Source organism: Pantherophis guttatus, chromosome 5 (genome assembly GCF_059756535.1).
Source record: "Pantherophis guttatus breed Tessera chromosome 5, ASM5975653v1, whole genome shotgun sequence".
Classification (NCBI taxonomy): domain Eukaryota; kingdom Metazoa; phylum Chordata; class Lepidosauria; order Squamata; family Colubridae; genus Pantherophis; species Pantherophis guttatus.
Window position 1 is genome coordinate 84,808,722 of NC_142067.1, and position 22,543 is coordinate 84,831,264.

The following is a 22,543-nucleotide window of genomic DNA, read 5'->3' on the forward strand; positions in this document are numbered from 1 at the left end:
AAACAAGATTTTTTGTTCTCAAACTTGTCTTCCAGAAACTATCAAAGATAATTCTAGAGGACATTATAATGGATGATCAGCATTCATGCCTCCTGTATTATGGTAAATTTATGCTTTTGCTGGTTTTTAGATTTTTGTTATTTTAAAAATTGTGATAATACTGTACATAAATAAAATAAATTAATAGAATAGCTAATATATAACATAACTCAAACTTCAAACAGCAGATAAAACCTTAACACAAATTATGCTGATTAAATTTCTCATGGCATTGGTAGAAATCATTTCATATGTAGAATATCTTCCATTCAGAGTTGTAGCTTAGAGTTCTAGTTTTTCCACAACAGTAATACAGTTGTTGTTTCTGGAAATGCATGCTCAATCCAGTTTAGTCTGACAAACAGATGATTGTTTGCATAGCAATAGCAATAGCACTTAGACTTATATACCACTTCATAGTGCTTCACAGCCCTCTCTAAGCTGTTTACAGAGTCAGCATATTGCCCCCAACAATCTGGATCCTCATTTTACTGACCTTGGAAGGATGAAAGGCTGAGTCAGTCTTGAGCCTGGTGAGATTCGATCTGCCAAATTGCTGGCAGCCAGTGATTAGCAGAGATAGACTGCAGTACTGCACTCTAACCACTGCGCCACCACAACTCATCCAGTAGATGAGCATAGCCAGTAGAAATTAATGTACAACTGAATCAGAGGTGGTATTCATCCAGTTTGCACCGATTCATGCGAACCATTGGCGGAAATTTGGCCAAGGTCGCCGAACCGGTAGCAATGGCTAGCTGGCCACGCCCCCAAATCAGTCCCTCAGTCACCGCTCGCTCGCCCCGCCCACCATGTTCGCCTCTGCCATGTTCTTCATGCACGCGCATCCCATTTCCTTACAAGTTTAATGGGATGCGCATGCGCGAAGAACATGGCGGCAACAGCAGCTTTTTCCGTGACCTCCGGTACTTTTCGGCGGCCTGCAGCCAGCCGCCACCTCTTTGAGACCCACTTTGCAGTTGCAGTGGCTGGCTGGGGGCCGTCAAAAACTCTGGTCAGCTTGCCTTCCAGACTTTGGACCTGCAGAAGGTAAGCAGCCCGAACAAAGAGACGGTGGTGGGGGAAAAATTTTGAAACCCATCACTGAACTGAATGCATTACAAATGTGCATTGGGAAATACTAAGAAATGACTATGTTAAATGGTTCTAGCTTTTAAATAGAAAAATAACATTAGTTGAATGAAAATATCATATTCTATGAGATTGTAATGTCTATTTGGATTTCTTTCCAATGAATCTAAGGAGTCAGATTCTTACAGTAACAAAGTTAGTAGTATGAAATTGGCATAAGTGAAAAGATTTCAACCCCCATTTCATCTATTAATATTTTATATACTATTTTAATGGTAGAGGTGCTAATGAAGTGGTACAAATGTTAGTTGCTAGTTTACATGAAACACTACAGTACATTAATACTTTCTTGCCTCTAACCCAGACTCAACTGAAGATTGATTTGGAATCAGTGTTCTTCCAATGTGCAAGTAAAATGTTCTAGTATATTCAGCAAACAACACTCCTTGACAGTTCCCTTAATTTTGCATAGAGTTCCCATTTAATCATTATATAAATTAGTAGAGATTTTATGAAAACAATGCATTTAGAGAACCTGATATCCTTTCATCTGTGTTCTGCTACACAATATTGTCTCTTTAGCAATTCATAATTGAGATAAATATTCCATGATCTTGATACAAAAATGCATCTTCAGAGCATTCCTGAGTAGATCTTGCTTTGCAACGGATTATAAATTAAATAAATTCTTGCAGATGGCCAGCTCCTAGCAGACAAAATATCTTATCTTGTACCCCTTAGTGGGTTTTTTCTTTGTATTGAAAAGGAAGAAAAATGGCCAAAATGGTGGGAAAATATAGGAAAGTTAGAAGATTATAAATGAAATATGATGCTGCCTCAATTCCTTAAAACAATCTATAAATTGGAGTAGGTGATAATTGCATTATGAAAGCTGTACTTAGTTATGACTATCTACTATACGGGATCATTCAATTTTACCTATTTCAGGGAATAGCAGAAAGAGGAGAACAAAATTATTTTTCTATTTTATTTGTAAATTACAACTTCAGCTAGATTATCACAAAACATGCTCAATTGTATGGCAGTGGGGAAAAAATCAATACAATATATTACAACTCCATTTTATCTACTTTTCTCCATCCACCATCCCAAGGCATTAACTTTGTAATACCACAACAATTGAACTGATTCACTTTATTATACCGTGTACATCTGGAAATTATTTTCTTCAGCTGGCTTTAGTGAAAAGCTAAAAATAGTACATGTGTTTTAGCACAAATAAATTACATTAGTTTTTCTATTCTATCAGCTGTAGAAGGGTTTTTTATTCAGTAAAGAAGGCACTGAAAGAATGTATCAGATGAAAAATAAAAATACAGTTTTAAAACAAATAATTTCACTTAGCACTGAATATTATTAATGGTGGTGGAATGCATTTAAAATATGAGTTTATCTGTTTCTGAAGAATCTAATAGGCATTCTACATTTTGCTACTATCTGTGGCCTATAAAATCTAATGCTAGTTAATTTCTCCTCTTTTACTGAAATGTGAGAGTGGTTATTTTTGTTCTGAGAATGCTCCCTTTTCCTGCTTTTTGATATTAACATTGAATTGAATGAAGTAATAAAATATGACTTTGTTGGAAGCTCTGACATTTTACCACCTAAAATTGGCAGTGATCACCAGACCAGAAATGGAAATTGGCAGGTACCAATGGATACACAAGAGTTCAAGGCTACACCAGTACCATCATGTGGCACCATTGAAAGGCAATGTTAGCCAAGGTAAATAAAAGGATGGAGTAAAATATCTACATGAAGAGTTTTAATACAGTAAGAATTGCTTTCATGAGCTTTAGTAATGTTTCAAAAATATGTGACTTTGATTTTACTTTAGAAATTAATTATTACACATGGCCTATTTATTTTGCTTTTGAACTTATTTGAAGAAAACGTCAGTTGTATAATTTCAAAAACTGCCAATATTATTCAGAACTAATGTTTTTTAGTATCTTTGGGGGATCATCTATTTGACTTCAGTTCCTGCTTCCTTGAATTGGATATTTGCCCAATCAATCCCAATACAGTTTTGAATGTTGTGGGACAAGCCAGGCAGGGGTGGGGAAAGTATGATAAGGTTTATTTTAAACAAATTTCTTGATAATTAGTATCCTTTACAAATTAAATATTATTAAGAAATAATTAGCCACTTTCCATCCATACCTATACTTTGTATTATGATCATGGTCACAGCTGGATCTCACAGTATCCTTTCATTTAAAAAAATCTATAAAGCATTTGTAAAATTTGAAGAGCATCCAATAATGTCTTAGTTTGAAAAATCCAGAGTTATTTCTCCTGGATACTAAGATAAATGAATTTATAAAATCTCCAAAATAGCCCTAGCATAGAAAATATTCTAAATAGTATTTAGTTAATGGTCTATGGTGATGTTTTTTTCATACAATGGGGTTGGGTTTTTGTTTTTGTTTTTGTTTTTTTACAATTCAGTAGATATCAGTATTAATTCCATCTTTTACATGTTTTCAGAGGATATATTTCTTTAACAAAGGGTTTTGAAGAAGGGGCCATGTTATACTAATTTTATACCGGTGGTTAATTAAGCTACAAAGAAGAGCTGTTCCAAATAGACCAGTTTTGTAATTTGGTTCCACACTGTTTGTCGTTGCAAATTCTTATATGTTGATGGTTGGGTAAATTTTCTTTTTCTTTATCTCCTCTTTTTCCCACCTCCTCAAAAAAATTTCTTTTTTCCTTGTAAGGAAACTTTCTGGAGATTATTTATAGAAAGCTTTGCTTGCCTTTGTCTACCATCAGATGTATTTGTAACTGGCTGACAAACCATACTTAATGAGTAGTCCTTAATGGTACTACATTTACATGGAGGGAAATTAGTAATGAAGTACCACAAGGCTCCAGCTTAGGCCCTTTTCAATATTTTCAGAAATGACTTAGATGAGGGAATAGAAGGGGAACTCATCAAATTTGCAGATGACACTAAGGTGGCATGAATAGTCAACACCCCAGAAGACAAGCTCAGGATCCAAAAAGATCTTGGCAGACTTGAGCAATGGACCCTATCCAACAACATGAAATTTAATGTGGAGGAAAGCAAGGTTTTACATCTAGGCAGGAAAAACCAAAGGCACAAGTACAGATTAGAAGAAACCAGGCTCAAAAACAGTAACTGTGAGAGGAACCTTAGATTCCTCGTGGATGATTACTTAAATATGAATTAGCAGTATGCAGCAGCAGCCAAAAAAGCTAATAAAATCCTTGGTTGTATAAACAGAGGCATAGAATCAAAATCACATGAAGTATTGGTACTACTTTATACATTCTTAGTAAGACTACATCTGGTATACTACATCAAGTTTTGGTCACCATATTTCAAAAAGGATGTTGAACTTTGAAAAAAAAGTGCAAAGAAGAGCAACTAAAATGATTAAAAGCCTGGAGATGAAAACATATGAAGAATGGTTGCAGGAATTGGGTATGGCTAGTCTAAAGAAAAGAAGAACTAGGGGTGATGATAGCAGTATTCCAGTATTTGAGGAGCTGCCACAAAGAAAAGGGGGGTCAACTTATTTTGCAAAGCACCAGAAGGCAAGATAATAAATAATAGATAGAAACTAATCAAAGAAAGAATAACCTGGAATTAAGGAGAAACTTATTAACAGTGAGGACAATTAATCAATGGAACAGCTTGCCTTCCAAAGTTGTAGGTGCTCCATCACTTGAGGTTTTTAAGAAAAGACTGGAAGCCATCTGTCTGAAATGGTATAGTGTCTCCTGCTTGAACAGAGAGCTGAACTAGAAACCCTCCAAGATCCCTTCCAGCTCTAATCTGATAGAGTGAATATTCCATTAGGTAGGAATAAGCTGATTCTATCCAACTTTCCCCCATCTCCCTACATCATATTGGGCAAATACAATTGATTATGACATAAAATGGCAAAATTACAAATGATGTACACATTGATTGAATAGCAACCATACATTCTGGAGTGCTTTGCAGAAAGACAACCATCCATGGTTAATCAGTTCATTTTATTGATATAAATTTTACATAGTTTTCAAGAAACATCTTGTATTAAGGTACAGTATCTTTGATAAGGTTGATAATTAGGGACTTTTAAAGGAGTGGTTTGTAAAGATCCTTTTTTTTTTTTAAATAAAGTCAATATGCCACATCTCTTTTCATGCTTGATTACTTGACTCCATTACAGGGCTTGCTTCTCTTGATCTTTCCTAACAAAGTTAAATAAATTAGAAACAGAACTCAGATTTTGAAAATAAAAGCTTATTTCATATTTCCCATTTACATAATAACCCCACAACATAGGAAAATTTAGGAGACAATATTTTTAATGAACATCACTTAAAATTCATTTATGCCTTAATGCACTTAAAGACAGAACCTGTGGAAAGAAGCTGAGACATCCATTTCTGTGTTGACTCCTAGATAATTTTCCATAACGCTATTTTACATGTTTTTACTTGGGAACAGATGTTGGTGTGTCTGTTCCCAAGTTCCATGCCTTAACAAACTGAAATCCATACTCATCTTTTCTAGCAGTAAAGTGGATTCCCTTAATCAAATATTTCAGTATCAAGGTTCGCTTGCATAGTTTGATTTAAAGGACAGATAAATACATATAAGTAACCCCTATACCCATAAATAAAACTGAATGAAGATAGAAGTAGGAAAAGGGAACACTATTAAACTTGGAAAAATAAAAGAGAAATGGAAAAGATGGGAAAAAACTCATACAAGCCTTTGTTGTAGGGCTGTTTGTTGTGACAAACATCAAAAGGACTATGAGAAATACAGTGTTTCTGCAAAATGCATACAAACGTTAGTAAATGCCAGCACACATCTAACAAAGACATCTTACTAATTATTGGAAGCATAAGGAGAAGATGAGCAGATCCTCCTTCCCAAACAAAGAGGAAGAAGGAAATTTCAGTAAGTCCTCCAACCGTCTACCAAAGAACACCCAAGGAACAAAAATAAAGGTGAAATGGAAGACAGGTTGCTCCATTGAGAGTGTAAGCTACTAACCTTGTCTCAAGGCCAAGAATATATGTCATCCTCTATTTGCTCCAGTGGTGAAATCTGAACCAGTTTACTACCAGTTCGCTGGCCACGCATGCGTGCCACACACCAAATGTGAGCTGCATGTGCGCAGGCGCAGTGTGCACCAAAAGGAGGCTTGGGAAGGTAAGTAGAACAGTGTGGGGGGTGATCAGCTGTGGTGCGTGATTGTGGGAACCTTTTAAAAAACTTTTTAAAAGCATTTTTTACTACCGGCTTGGGCGAATAGGTAGTAAAAAATGCTTTAAAAAGTAAAAAAATAAATAAATCCCAACGATCAGCTGAGCAATGCGCGCTCATCGGAACTTTAAAAAAAAAACTTTTTAAAGCATTTTTAACTACCAGTTCCAGAGAACCGGTAGTAAAAAAATGCTTAAAAAGTAAAAAGAAAAAAAGTTCCAAGGATTGCTTGTCGCTCAGCTGATCATTGGAACTTTTTTAAAAATATTTTTTACTACCGGTTCAGGTGAACCGGTCCAAACCGGTAGCATTTCACCCCTGATCTGCTCCCAATATTCCAGGAAGGCCACATCCATTCATCCTTTTCTGCTGTGCATCAAAAGTAGCGTTCTGTTGCTGGCCCAACAGGTACATCTATTTCTCCTGCTGGTCTTCATTCCGTTGTAGGCAAATGCCTCTAATTCAGTTGGCTACTGTGCTCAGTAACAAGCACAACCCCCTGCCCCACCAGTTATAGTCTCTGCCCTCTGGAACCAATTTGTCCTGTTTTCCCTGCCCTCTTCTGGTGAATTTCTGGTATCTTCTCCTTTATTTCACTGTTGGACAAATAACACGTACTACTTTTGTTTTTATAAGTTCATAGGTAGAATGATGAAAGATTACAATTTCTTCTTTTTTAACAAGCTGACCAATAGAATGATGGAAGGTTGAGATTATTTTCTTTTCTATCTTTCCTTTTTCTCCCTTTCCTTTTTTTAAACTAATTTTTTTGATGGAACAGGGTGTTGCGGAAGGTCAGTATCTTTAGCCTCAATTAGTTGAAGAATGTGATCTGGGGATGACTTAGAGGCTTCCTATGTGGATTTTGCCTGGTCTGGGGAAAGCAGGCAAGAATCAGGGCAATTGGTTCCTTGAAGAGTGATGGAATAGGCAACAGTATCATGGTGGTGATGGGCAAAGCAAGATGTGATAGGGAGAGAGGCAGACAAACCACTTGCATAAAAATCAGTTTTGACATTGGTGTTCCAGTTCCTATGATCTGTGTGACAGAATATTTACAGACTTTGTAAACCCAAAGGGGGAGGAACTCACAATTCCCAGCTGATCACAAGTGGCTGCAAAAATGACTGTTTCTGCTGCCTGGTTACAAAAATCAACTGTCTGAAGTACATGTGGGCAATCTCTAGATCTCTTTCTTCCAGAGAGAATTTTGAGAGTCTGGATCTCACATCTACCTGTGTTTTTGATTGAAATGCTCCTGCAATCTGCACAGAGGGGGAAAAATATGAGCACTAATTTTATTCTCCTCACTAGAAGTCCATTGTGTTCTGAGCCATAAATAAACTTTATAGTTTATTTTTATACTCTCTCTTTAAGATTGAAAAACTTTCTAGCCTACACATCACTAACTGAGTTTCCCTTCAATCCATTTAAAAGAAATGAAAACTAGTTCTTTTCAGCTTTGAAAAGAAGCTTCAACTTTTTGCAATATACAGCGAAGAAGTGACTTAGATTTTAGACTTGTTACTAAACAGTTTAAATAGTAAGACTGTGAAAATGATTTAAAGAAGGATTTTGAAACTAATTAGAAAGATTCTCATGTAGGAAAAATGTGCTTTGTTATGTCAATGCAAAACAAGACTTGGAAGACCAATTACTAATGCATATGATCGCTACTTTAAAGGAATCTTTTGATCTGGGTATGTGAAGTGCTTGAGTTTTGTAACTCTTTACTGGAATGAAAAGTTGTTATTGAAGATGAATAAACTCCTTTGAACACAACCAAAATAGACTTTGAAGTGGACCCAAAAATTACAAATTACAAGAAAGAAATGGAAATTTAGATTTACAAGTAAAATTGGCTAACCATATTGGTTTTTTGTTTTTTTTTGCTAGTTTCCTTTGTTTAATATAATTCTTAATACAATTATTGGGGGAAAATAGAAACATAGTGGAGAGAGAAGAGAGTAATAGAAGAGATTCTTGAGAGCAGGTGAAGAGGGAAGCTTGAAAATAGATAGCCACAATATCATCAGCCTATAGAAACAAGTTACATTAAGTGCCAAGTGCAACCACACCCTAATATTAGAGACTGTCTAATGGATAAAGTTCAAGAATCGAATTGAAGATTACAGACAATGTGGGTGTCTTTGTTAGGTGCCATAATGTAACTTGATAGGTTGTTAAGAGACAAATTCACTTATAATAACTCTAATACTGAGGTACTAAATTGAAATGCTATGAACAAAAGATAGTAGAAACCTGTATCTTCTTGGAATGCACTTTATACATTTCATATTAACTATACCAAAGGATTTTTCAACATTCAACAAAATTAGAACAGCTAATTTCAGTTTGTCTGCCGTGATATCCATAGTATCAATTACAAGAAGGATATGGTCAAATGCTTTTGTATTTTTTTATAAATCCAGTTTGAGATGAATGAATTATTTTTATAGTCTCCTGATTAGAGCTGCATTTAATATTTTAATATTCACATTAAGCAAAAATATTGGTTCTATTGTTTCTCATCTTCTCTTTCTCAAGCTTTAATATTGCTGCAATATAGGCCTCATAAAATAATACAAAAATAATTAAATGATTGATTATAGAGCTCCAATATTGGTGCTAATGTCTGTAAACATTATTTCAAAAAATGGGTCAAGAAGAATGTTCTTCCTCTTGTTTTCATGTGCCTATATATATTTATTACCACAAAATGGAAAGACATAGATCAATACTGATGCCAAACATGGGATCAACATCTTACTTTTTAGAAGTCACGGATCAAGCCTTCTTCTATTTGTTAAATCCTATATTGACACACATCTTCATTGACTGTCAGACAAGTTGACTTCTAAATGCCAGGCTGTTGATTTAACGGTTGCTTCTTCACAAACTGAACAGCAAACTGTTCAAATTAGTTTAAATTGAAGTCACATAACAATATTTATTTTCAACCTAACCTTCCACCCCCTCTTCCCACCCCCAAACCCCAACAAGGTTGGGTTTATAAATGTTTAAATATACAAGTGAAAATGTTATTTGTTTGATTATAAAAAATAATAAAAACGTTTTTTAAAAAAAACAATATTTTCAGTCAAAAGTATGTCATTTATGATTAATTGCCCTGATAAATCCTAAACATCTGTGCGTAAACCTTCTAGTTGATGGGAAGAGAGTAATACAATGTTCTCTTGCAAGGTATTCTCTAAATTAGTGATCTTGCTTTACAGAATGGAATTAGAATAATGACTACTTCATATGAATCTACTTAGAAAAATGTGTTTCAAATACATGGTGCAAATACATAGTCTATTTGTACATAGACATAGTAAAAAAATGAATATAAAAGTATAACTGATTTGATTCTTAACAAAAAATTAATAGAATCAGTGAATATTACAAGAGTGATGAAGTGATGATGGAACTGACTGTTTTGGGGGGGAAAGTGTCAGGAGTACATGTTGGAGAAAAAAGGAAATTGGAGAAAAATGAAAGTAGAAAAAAGTTAAAGTATGAATGTAAGAAAAGTACAAGACTTGAATGAAACAGTATAGAAGATAGATTAATCTCTGAAGAGAATGATTGGAAAATAGGCAAAAGAAAAGAAGAAGTGCATGTTTCTTGGAGCAGAGCAAAAAGAAGTATATTTCATAGAACCACTCAATGTCTGGAATGGTGCAAGTAGTAAATATGAAAAAGAATGTTAAAAGGAATGATAAAAGGAAAGGATGCAGATGGGGGGGAGGAAGAATGCTGCAAAACTGAGGATGAGAGACAGATATTGCATTATGAGTATAGAGAGAAAAGGATAGTTCAATGAATAATATAGTTAAAGAAAGCAAGGAATGGTTAAGATTAAAAGAGGCAAAGAAAACATAGAGCAATGGAAACAAAAGATTGTTTTGGAAGTGAGTAGTCTAAGCAAGAATGCTATAACAGACTAAATGAATTTAGAACAAAAATTAGGGAATAATTTGGGATATTGAAGTAGTATTCTAGAGATTTATGCACAAATTGTGATGATTTGTTGATAAATGGAATTGGAAAATGAAAGTTGCAAAAGTGTTCCAAGAAAAAGAAAGTCATAAAATGAAAGAAATGCGTAGCAAGTAGTTCAACACTGAGGACCTGAGATGTCCCCTTGGTTAATTGATTTGTTTACAGATAAATGCGTAAGAATCTAATGATCCTAGATGTCAAGTTAAGGTTGTAAATGCATATGAACTTTTGTTTACAGATTATGTCATGTTGATTGAGAACCCAAATGCAAATGTTGGGCAGACTGCATGATGCAATGAAAAAATGCACCTGGAATTTATTGTACAGAAATAAGAGATAAGGTCAAGAATATATGGTTGCTGAATGAATGAATGTGGACTCAGTACAGAAGTCAACTATTAGTATGAAACAGGTACCTTAAGGTGATTTTGTTATATATATAGAAAGAATAATTTTTTTTTATTTTTTTATTTTTTATTTTTTAATTTGATTTATATGCCGCCCTTCTCCGGAGACTCAGGGCGGCTTACAATGTGTTAAGCAATAGCCTTCATTCTTTTGTATATTTTATACAAAGTCAGCTTATTGCCCTCACAAACTGGGTCCTCATTTTACCCACCTTAGAAAGGATGGAAGGCTGAGTCAACCTTGAGCCTTGGAGAGATTCGAACCAGCAGAAATTGCAGGCAGCTGTGTTAATAACAGGGTGCACTAAACCCCTGTACTATCAAGGCTCTTATGGGTTGATTGAGAGCTAAGATTGACTGGCAAAACCATAGTTGAATGTGGTTGATGAAGGAAAACAAATCAAAGCACAAAAGCAATGAATGAACCAGAATATGATGGAAACAAATATAATTTGCATGTCTTGAAAACGTTTTGTTTTGTTTTTCTTTTTTTTTAAAAAATCATACCTTTATTTTATTTTTTTTCTAATTTTTATTCCTCTCCTGCACTCTGGTTTATTTTATCCTACAAAGAAGTAGTATGATACCATCGACCATGGTATCATGCTGCAGCGGTTGAGAGGGTTAGGAATAGGGGGCACCGTTCTGTGGTGGTTCTCCTCCTTCCTCTCCGACTGCTCGCAGTTTGTGTTGACAGGGGGGCAGAGGTCGACTTCAAGGCGCCTTGCATGGGGAGTGCCGCAGGGGTCGGTTCTCTCGCCCCTTCTGTTCAACATTTATGTGAAGCCGCTGGGTGAGATCATCCGTGGTTTTGGGGTGAGAGTCCATCTGTACGCTGATGATACTCAGTTGTACATCTCCACCCCAGACCACCCCAACGATGCCCTTGATGTGATGTCTCGCTGCCTGGAGGCTGTGCGGGTCTGGATGGGGAGAAATAGGCTCAGACTCAACCCCTCCAAGACCGAGTGGCTGTGGTTTCCGGCACTGCGATATAGTCAGCTGGTGCCATCGCCAGCTGGTGTCTTTAGAAGAACATATGATGGCCGTGGCCAGGGGGGTTTTTTATCAGGTTTGCCTGATCCGCCAGTTGCAGCCCTTTCTGGACCGCGACGCCTTGCACACAGTCACTCATGCCCTTGTCACCTCCCGACTGGACTACTGCAATGCTCTCTACATGGGGCTCCCCTTGAAAAGCACCCGGAGGCTCCAACTGGTCCAGAATGTGGCCGCGCGGGTGGTTATGGGTGCAACTCGTTGGGCCCACATGACACACCTCCTGCGCGAGCTGCACTGGCTCCCAGTGGTCTGCCGGGTGCGATTCAAGGTGTTGGTTACCACCTTTAAAGCGCTCCATGGCATTGGACCTGGATACCTTCGAGACCGTCTTCTGCCACCAGTAGCCTCCCAGAGGCCAGTTCACTCCCACAGAGAGGGTCTCCTCAGGGTGTCATCAGCCAAATTATGTCGGCTGGCGACACCCAGGGGGAGGGCCTTCTCTGTGGGAGCCCCTGCCCTTTGGAATGAACTGCCCCCAGAAATTCGTAAAATCTCTGATCTCCGTGTATTTCGCTGTGCCCTCAAAACCTTGTTGTTCCGCCAGGCTGGGCTATCAATGTAAAGATTTTAATTGGTTTTAAATGGAATTTTAAATTTGGGGTTTTATAAATTGGGCCTATCATTTAATAATTTTAATTATTTTTAAATTTTGTCTGTCTTTGTGTTTTTAATTAGGCTGTACACCGCCCTGAGTCCTTCAGGAGAAGGGTGGTATAGAAATAAAATAGAGCCTTGGTAGTACAGGGGTTTAAGGCACCCTGTTATTAAGCTTATTAAGACCAGCTGCCTGCAATTACTGCAGGGTTCGAATCTCGCCAAGGCTCAAGGTTGACTCAGCCTTCCATCCTTTCTAAGGTAGGTAAAATGAGGACCCAGTTTGTGGGGGCAATAAGCTGACTTTGTATAAATATACAAAAGGATGAAGGCTATTGCTGAGCACATTGTAAGCCGCCCTGAGTCTTCGGAGAAGGGCGGCATATAAATCAAATTTAAATAAATAAATAAATAAATAAATAAATAAATAAATAAATAATGATGAATCTGTATGCAAATGCTAACAATGAATAATAATTCCATTAAGGAGAAAGTATTTTTTTAGTCTCACTTAGATCTGCATAGGCAGGTTGCCCCAGCACAGATACAGGCCACTGTTTCTTATGATCAGGAGTAAACAGAGAGGAAAACAGAACTCTCAGGCTTACACACACGCTGCTCATTCCCACCATAAATTTCAGTTAAATTAGGGAAGGCACAAATCTTAACAAACATACTACATGGTTGCATAGAAGACAGAGAAAGAGACAAACAAACAAACAAACAAAACAAAAAAAACCCCAATGTTCCTATTTATATATTTCCCTTTTCTTTAAGTACCTTTATTTAGCCAAATTGTCTTCCTCAGCAAAGCTAATTTCTTACATATCTCTCATGCTCTTCATTCTGGCTAGAACAGGCCTCTGCCTTTCATCCCAAGCGTTGAGCAAATCTCCTAAGGGACTCTTAATTGTCACCTTTGAACTGCCTCTTCCCATGTTCCGTCTCAGATGTGGGGCTCACTTTGGCTCAGTCAGATACAAAAGGAAAAAAAAAAACTTCCGCCTCGCAGTTTTACGAACTAAAAAGAGTCCAGGGGAGACTCTGGTTCTCTATCAGAGTATGGGCCCCTCCCTTCAAGGGAAGTCAAGCCACAGTTTTCAGGCCCCTTCCGTGGGCACCTGGGAGGACGTGCCGCTTTTTTCCTCGAGCAGTGAGTTCTGGCACCTCCTTTCCTGCCATGTGGATTTGAGAAGACCTGCCGCCCACTACGCAGTGAATACTGGCACTTTCTGAACTAGGCTTTGATTTTGGGCTTTCACAGGACAAAAAAACAACAAAAATTTTCTTCCCACCCTTCAGTCACAGCCCACTCGGCTTTCCCTCTTAAATACGGAAGGTCCCACACTCTGATGCCCCCCCCTCTATTTTCCCTGTTCTGTTGGTCACAGCTCAGAGGAGCTAGCAACAGGCAGGGGTGCGGCTAGAGGCCAAACAGGTGTTGGAAGAAACATCCTTCTGGGTTCTGCTCCAAGTGGGGAAACAGACACTGGAAACATGGAGACTGCTTGGAAAGATGGTTTTAATGGTGGACAGGATCACATGGCTTGAGTTCCTGAACAGAAAAGGGGCAGATACAGTAAATCCTCGGGTTTTTATGCTCTCTCTGGCTCTACATTTCTTGGGGGCCCGAAAAGAGTATCCTGATTGGTTGTCAGACTCCCAGGGGGTGGGGGCCTTGCTGGCTGATGGCCACATGTGCTTCCCAGGTCACATGTGGTGAGTTTCTGCTGCTATTGTGTAGAGGGCTATCTTTGTTGGATCTCCGGCAATTCCTACTATGGTTTCTGCCTGAAGGAGGTAGATCTTTGTTATGTAGAATAGACTGGCCCAGGCCTTAATGGCCCATTGACAAAGGATGGGGGCAGGAAGATGGGAGCTGCTTCAAAACATGCTTATCCCAGGGAAATATAATATTCTGCCTTTTTCATATTTCCTAAAATTTCACTCTTCCAGGAGAGGGGTGGGTGCTAACTTCCTACACAGGGAAGTGAGATCCAACTGCTGTTCAAGGGTGAAGCCACTCACACAAACACACAGGCATACACGCATTTCCCACGCTTTTCCATGCTTTAAAATTAAATTTTAGAGGTACTCACCTTCTTTCCAAGCAGCCTTTGAGCTCAAAACTCAAAACCCCTTTAAAACCTAGTTCCAAATGGCCAAGGTCCAGGAAAAATCCGCCCACAGACTCAATGGGTGCCGGCAAGGGAAGCTTACCTGGGCCTGGTTAGGTTGGCTTGGAGTCCCATCTTTGGATGCCAAATTGTTGGAAGAAATATCCTTTTGGGTTCAGTTCCAAGTGGGGAAAAAGACACTGGATTCATGGAAGTTGCTTGGAAAGAGGGTTTATTGATGAACAGGATCACATGGCTTGATTTCCTGAGCAGAAAAAAGAGCCAAGATGCTGAGAGTGCCTTGGTTTTATGCCCTCTGTTGGGCATTGAATTTGAGCTTGTATTCTGAATTAGTTGTCAGACTCCATGGGGCCATGCAGGGCCAACTCTGTAGTCAGTCCTGAGTCCCAAGCTTGGTTGAGCCTTGCTGGTTGATGATGTAATGAAGGGGTTTTGGGCAATTCCTATTATGGTTCTGCTAGAAGGAGGTAGATCTTTGTTATGTAGAATAGACTGGCTCAGGCCTTAATGGCCCATTGACAAAGGTGGGGGGCAGGGAGCTGCAGGGAGCTGCTTTGTCTTTAAAACATGTTTCTTCTTTTCTCATCCAGGGAAATATAATATTCTTAATATAATATAATATTTTTAATATTTCCTAAAATATTTCATTTTCCTAGGAAAGGGGTAGGTGCTAACTTCCTACAGTTCAATTTACACAGATGTTCATTTCCTATATTTTTTAGTAGATTTATATTTATAACAATATTCAGATCAAAACATAATCCTGGTGTTGGAAGAAATATCCTTCTGGGTTCTGCTCCAAGTGGGGAAACAGACACTGGAAACATGGAGACTGCTTGGAAAGATGGTTTAATGGTGGACAGGATCACATGGCTTGAGTTCCTGAACAGAAAAGGGGCAGATACAGTAAATCCTTGGGTTTTTATGCTCTCTCTGGCTCTGCATTTCTTGGGGTCCCGAAAGAGTATCCTGATTGGTTGTCAAACTCCCAGGGGGTGGGGGTCTTAGCTACCCTTGCTGGCTGATGTAATCTTCCCAGGTGCCATGTGGCGAGTTTCTGTTGCTAGATGGGTAGAGGGCTAATCCTATCTTTGTTGGATCTTTGGCAATTCCTACTATGGCTCTGCCTGAAGGAGGTAGATCTTTGTTATGTAGAATAGACTGGCCCAGGCCTTAATGGCCCATTGACAAAGGGTGGGGGCAGGAAGATGGGAGCTGCTTTAAAATATGCTTCTCCATTTCTCATCCAGGGAAACATAATATTCTGCCTTATTGATATTTCCCAAAATATTTCATTCTCCTAGGAAAGGGGTGTGTGCTAACCTCCTACACTGGGATGGTTGTCCTTTAATCTTATTCATATTATTACACTCTTTTGTGCACTGATTGCACAGTGGATTGTTAGTCTGTTTTGCAGCATCTGTATGTTGCAATTTCCAGGAGACAGACTTCTTGTTTTTCTTCTATCTGAATCTCTCCCTTAAAAAAATGGTGTTGGTGTGCACGTGTACATATATTCTAAAGCTTTCATTTTCCAGAGAATAACATTGGTCCAGTTTTTAACTGACCACTTTTTGTGAGTGTATTAAATCTGTAGCTAAATTCACTGTCAGCTTTAGGCAAACTACTGAGCTGTTATTAATCTGCTTCCATGGTAACTGCTGCTTACAAGCCTGAGGACAAAAATTTGTTCTTCTGCTAAACTGCACAAGAGGTTCTAGTGATACTTTAGACAAAATGGCCATTGAAAGACAATTCATTGATGTGTATCAGTCATGCATATTTACAGTCGAAGAATTTTGGTATCTTGGGATAGTGTTGCACATGATCACTGTACTTTCACATTCTATTTTTAATATTTTCCATTGCAGTTTTTTTTTAACAGGTTATTTGCTCCATTTGTATTTGCACTTTACACATAAGCTTTTATCTCCTCAAAGACTACATAATTCAAACAATTCTTTTCTTGGTAACTGCTAACATCTGGACAATTTTTTCTTCTTTGTATGCCAGCCACAATTTTATTTATTATTTTTTATTTAATTAAGGAAATTATACTAATAAAATTATTTCATAAAACAAAGAGATTAGAAATTAGCATTTTGAAGATTTAATCACAAATCTTTTGAGACACATCAAAATGAACCCAGCAAAGCCAAAAAACTTGAACAAAATAAAAAGAATGACTTTCTTATGGCTTCTGTTTTTTAGATGAAAATAATAGTATGAAAAAATAAAATTATACAAAGATGTGCTACTGCCTTGCCTAAAGTTGGAAGTTGTGCAGTGCATTCAATTAGAACAATTAATCAGTGGAACAACTTGTCTCCAGAGGTTGTGAGTGCTCCAACACTGGCTGTTTTTAAGATGAGATTGGATCATCATTTGTCTGAAATTCAGAGGTGGGCTGCTGGTGGTTCGCACCGGTTCGGGCGTACCAGTTGTTAAGATTCTGCGCAGTTCAGAATCCCACCATTGGTTGATCCCGCCCACTCCCACTCTATCTTGCCTTGCCTACCTTGGCGGGTGGCTAGATTTGCGCCCATGCCCAGCTACTCTCTGGATCCTTCGCTCACTTGCCCAGATCACGTGGCCCAGCTGATCTCTGCGCCTCACCCGCTCTGCTCACCATAGCTGCCTGTGAACATAAGGCACTCGGTGGAAGGGCCACCTCAGGGTGGACATGGAGCAGCTCGGCCACCTTTCGGGCCTGGCTCTCACCAGCCTTCCACCTGCATGCTGCCCACTTGCCCTTCACCTCAGGTTGGGGGATGCACCAGTCCCTGGCTCTGGCCTTCCCCGGGGCCTCTGCCCGCATGCCACCCACTTGTCCTTCGCCCAGGGTTGGGGAATGCATCAGTCCCTGGCTCTGGCCTTCCCCAGGGCCTCCAACTACATGCTGGTCACTCGCCTTTCACCTTGGGTCGGGGGCTGCACCAGCCGCCAGTCTTTGCTGGCATGAGAATCCTGCAGCTGCCACCTCTTTGCCGTTGTGAGAAACCTGCAGTTGCCGGGCTTTGCTGGCATGAGACTTCTCCAGCCGCCACCTCTTTGGTGGTGCGAGAATCCTGAAGCCGCCACCTCTTTGCCTGCATGAGAAAATACTCCAGCTGCCAGTCTTTGCCAACACAAGAAGCATGAAGCTGCCAGTGTTTGCTGGCATGAGAAGCCTGCAGCCGCTGGTCTGCAGGTGCGAGAAACCTCCAGCCGCTGCTCCATCTCGGCTCTGGCTGGCAAAAAGCAGCGGCTGCAGGCTTCTCATGCTGAAAAAAACTGGTGGTTGTAGGCTTTTTGCACTGAAAAAGAGCGGTGGCTGCAGGCCAGTGTCTTGGAGTGGGATCATGTGCCCAGCTGCACCAACAAAGGCCGGAAGTAGCTGCCTGCCATTTCCTGCTGCAAAAACGTTTTAAAAAATCCTGACTGTTGGGCAGTGAGACCCAGCAAGAGATGAGGTGTCGGAGAATCACTGTTGCTGTTGCTGCACAAAGTTAAGTCTAAGGCTCTGGCCACTGCCACTTCGGCCCACCTGCCCCACCCCACCTTGCCATGAGTGACATTGAGTTGGCCATGCCCACTCAGTCACATGCCTAGCTGCACCCACCCGGTTTTTAGGATGAACCAGTTGTTAAATTAGTTGGAGCCTACCACTGCTAAAATTGTATAGGGTTTCCTGCTTGATAGAGAGTTGGACTACAAGATCTCCAAGGTCCCTTCCAACTCTGTCATTTGTTATTCCTTGTGGGGTGAGTAACATCTATAGCAGCTGTTTTTGCAGAACTGAAATCCTTCTTTCTTTCTTTCTTTCTTTCTTTCTTTCTTTCTTTCTTTCTTTCTTTCTTTCTTTCTTTATTTATTTATTTATTTATTTATTTATTTATTTATTTATTTATTTATTAAATTTTTATACCGCCCCCTCTCCCGAAGGACTCGGGGCGGTGAACAGCCAAAATTAAAAACACACAATACAAATATTAAAATACATTAAAACGAAATTAAATTATCTTTGGCTACTCCAATTTAAAACCCCTTGCCCATAAAATTCCCCAATTAAAAGATTTTTTAACCCAGCCCGGCTTGCTGAAATAAAAAAGTCTTCAGGGCCCGGCGGAAGGTCCGGAGGTCCGGGATCAATCGTATCCCTGGGGGTAGCTCATTCCAGAGGGCGGGTGCCCCCACAGAGAAGGCTCTTCCCCGGGGGGTTGCCAGCCGACATTGCCTGACAGACGGCACCCCGAGGAGGCCCTCTCTGTGGGAGCGTGTTGGCCGGTGGGAGGTTATCGGAGGCAGAAGGTGGTCTCGTAAGTAACCTTAAAGTAAGTAACTTTAGATTTGATTTGGCTGAAAGATGCTAATTTTTCTTATCTGAATTCTATGTCATCACTCAAAAGAAGTTTTCTGACAAGAATTAATTGTTTTATTTCATAGCACTTACTCAGTGTGCTTTTCATTGTATATCCTGGGAATATATAAAACCATATAACCCTCTTCATCAAGAATGTGAAAGTTCTCAAAGCTATGATATGAGGATAACGTTTGATTTGGAAAAATCAAAAGTGAGAGAGCAATACATACATTTGTAGGACCGATTATCCTGGGACATCTGGATTATCCTGCCTTCATTCGTGAGATTTATGTAGGTTTTTCTGCGCTCTTAGGGCAAGAGGGGCAATCCCGCCTTGGTTTCTACTGGATCTCCATGAAGTTTTCGTCCTGACTATCACAATCCATTTAGAGCATGGCAGCAGTTCTCATTAAAAAGCCACTTTTTCAAACAATTGGGGAGCAGCAGGACTTCATGGAGTGTGCACTGAGTTTCAGTGACAGAAGTCTAAGAGCACCTAGAAATCCATAAACAGATTACTGGCAAGCCCCATTTCATTGTAGCAGGAGAGAGTGAGATTCTTTGCTTTGTAAGGACTGAACACAACACAGCATAGCAAATATGTACACACTGCTTTATTGCAGTACACACCTTCCCCAGTAATAGACTATTGGTCTTCTAGGATTTTGCCATGTCTTTAAAAATCAGCCTTTAATACTTCAAACAAAGTCTCAAAGTCTATAAAGAAGCACATAATATTTGCCTTTTCCCCAAAGTTCTTGTTCTATGTCTATCCTCCTTCTCCTCCTTCTCCTTCTCCTGCTTCACCACCACCTCCTTCTCCTCCTTCCTAATTTATATAACTGTCTATCCCATCAAATTACTTTGGGTGGCAAACAATAATCAGATAAAACTGTGATAGTTTGGGATTGGGTGTTGGTGTGGATATTCCTGTTCTAGTTGCAACTAAGTTCCTGGCAAAGCTCCAAGCTCTAGGCAGGACTCCCAGTAGGATATACTATGTATGAAGAAAATAGAGATGGGACGTGTTTCTGCCTGAGTGCAGCTGCTTTTTCAGTGTGGATAGCAACCCCAACTTGCTCCCTCCCAGAGAGTGATGGTTCCTTTTATTGTGACTTGCCCCAAGTAGCATTCTTTATTCTCAGTCAATAAATTCTTGTGAGCATTTACTCTAGTTTAAGTCTGATTATTAGCTGTTTTGGCTTGCTGCAGTACTTAGATTTTGTTTGCTTTCTATATTTAATGAGACATATTTATTTAGTATAATGGATAGCACTTTTCTTTGCTGTCCTAGTTCACCCTTCTTTCTGTACTTGACATAGAATAAAATAATTTCATCATCACAATGAAACTATTTGACTTCAGTACCTATGTTTATCTATGCATTCAGATCCTACGATTAGTTTCTTTCAATATGGAAGGAGTTAACAATCTTTGCAAACTCCTCTCCTGTTACATTTCAGTTTGTCTGACATGTAGGAAAGGGTTTGCCCCCATGGAAAGAAATATTATTGCTACAAATTCATCAAATTACGTTTCAATACAATTAAGTTATATATATCCTCTTTAAAGAGAACTATATAAAAGTATAGTATAGTTAAAAAATCATTTGAGCTGTGTTGTTGAAATTTGAGAAATCTGATCCTATCATAAAGCTGGTTTTTTTTTATCCAATTTCATTTTTAAAAAATAGTTAATTGTTCCAGTCATATTAGACAATGAAATAAATAAATTCTGGTCTTTCAAACACTTTGTCCAAATTCAGACATCAGATTGAATTAATTAATCTGTTCAGGTTAAAGCAAACTGACCATTTTTGAAGTTTCTAAATATTGTCTTTTATGTACACAGTAGTGGCTCACCTAAATCAGTGTAAAATATGTATCATTCAGATTTACATTGGGGATAACTTGGTTCCTATTCTTGGCTCATTAAATTGCAGAAATATCCTAATGGATCATATGGTGCATTGAATATGTTTACATTTTATTGTGTTACTTAAGAAATATATTTCTTTCTTTACTTTTTTTTGGTAGTATAGATTATTTAAGCTTTTTCATCAGTAACTGTTGTTGAGTTAAATCTAATTATGATCTTTATCTTAAAGAAAAGTCCAGACCCCAGATTTCCTTTCCTGCTTTGTTGTGATGCTCCATTGGTTTATGGAAGGTCATCTAATGCCCAGAATTAGGTTTTTTGGGAAAAACATGAAAAACTTTAGCAAGTTGTTTATGTGGCAAGAATCAATTCCACAAGCAGGTGAATTGACATTATTGTACTTTAAGGTGATAAGTGTATAAGGAAGTTAGTTGGTTAAATTAAGTGCAACTCTTTAGCACTCCTGGTTTTTATCAAATGAAAATCTAAATAATTGTTCTCAAATGTTTCCCTCCTCCCCTTTTTTTATTGTCTAGGTTGTTTTGAATGTTGCATTAAGTGCCTGGGAGGAGTTCCATATGCTTCACTTGTGGCAACAATACTCTGCTTCTCTGGAGTAGCATTGTTTTGTGGCTGTGGTCATGTGGCCCTTGCAGGAACTATATCCATCCTTGAACAGAATTTTTCCACAAACGTGACTGACCATGCTTTGTTATCTGAAGTGTAAGTGTGAATCTATTTTTTTTCTTTATACAACAAAGGCAGTGAAATTATTAACCAGTGAAATTGCCAAAGTAATGATAACAAATGTAAGCCATGTTATACATGTTTTCAGAGAGATCAACACTTGAGTAGAGATGTCTATGGATATTCTCAGTCATTCAGGTTATAGTTGTCCCAAAGGTGTTTTTTCAAGAGGCAACTGGACTTTCTTGTTTTTCTTTGAAGATGTTTCACTTTTCATCCAAGAAGTTTCTTCAGAGCTGAAGAAGAAGCTCTGAAGAAACTTCTTGGATGAAAAGTGAAACGTCTTCAAAGAAAAACAAGACAGTCCAGTTGCCTCTTGAAAAAGCACCTTTGGGACTTGAGTAGAGAATATATCAAAAGGAAAATATATTAATTTCTGGAGAACTTTTCAAAATACTGTATGGTTATTAATGACATTCAGTGGGGCTGAAAGTGTAATGAAGAAAAATTGGCTAATAGAATTCAATACTTTCAGTACTTTCGCTTCAAATGTTTTGTTTAATTCAACAGGGAAAAGAAAATTAAAAGTAGCAATCGATCTCAGAAAGAGGGCATAGTTATCCAACTCCATAACAACTGCTGGAGAGAAAAAAGGAGCTGTTGCCAGGAGATTAGACCCACTTAAAATATACTGGAGAAAAACATGAGAACGAAACACTGCAAATTTAAAGATAAAATAATAAATATAATGAGTAACTTGAAGGTTTCATGAAATTTCTTTCATCTTGCAACAAAATTATATGGAAGGTATATAATAAACTATGAACTATGAAGCTAAAGAAAATATATTTAAAGCGTTAGCTTCCATTTTCATTGGGATACAGAGCTCAGTTTGTTTATAATTCTGGTCACTGCAGTTGAACTAAACAAATACCCAATGTATTATATCAAATATAGAAGATAAATAAAATTAGTCTTTATGAATCAAGATTGCTGGATTTACCTAAATATAACATTCTGTTTCACAGTTGAATTATGGTTC

General features: G+C 38.4%; 1 protein-coding gene across 15 annotated transcripts in view; it reads left to right on the plus strand.

Annotated features, from left to right (window-relative positions):
- GPM6B (glycoprotein M6B) overlaps positions 1-22,543 on the plus strand; it is a 161,474-nt gene that overhangs the window by 121,045 nt on the left and 17,886 nt on the right. For 6 of the 15 annotated variants that reach the window (XM_087895266.1, XM_087895264.1, XM_087895269.1 and 3 more), the window contains 2 exons: positions 2,770-2,877; positions 21,351-21,537. In XM_087895266.1, coding sequence (XP_087751392.1) covers positions 2,770-2,877; positions 21,351-21,537 — 295 coding nt within the window. Of the gene's footprint in view, positions 1-35; positions 103-2,769; positions 2,878-21,350; positions 21,538-22,543 lie in introns of all 15 variants that reach the window. The other 9 variants (XM_087895270.1, XM_087895268.1, XM_087895272.1 and 6 more) reach the window with 2 other exon arrangements.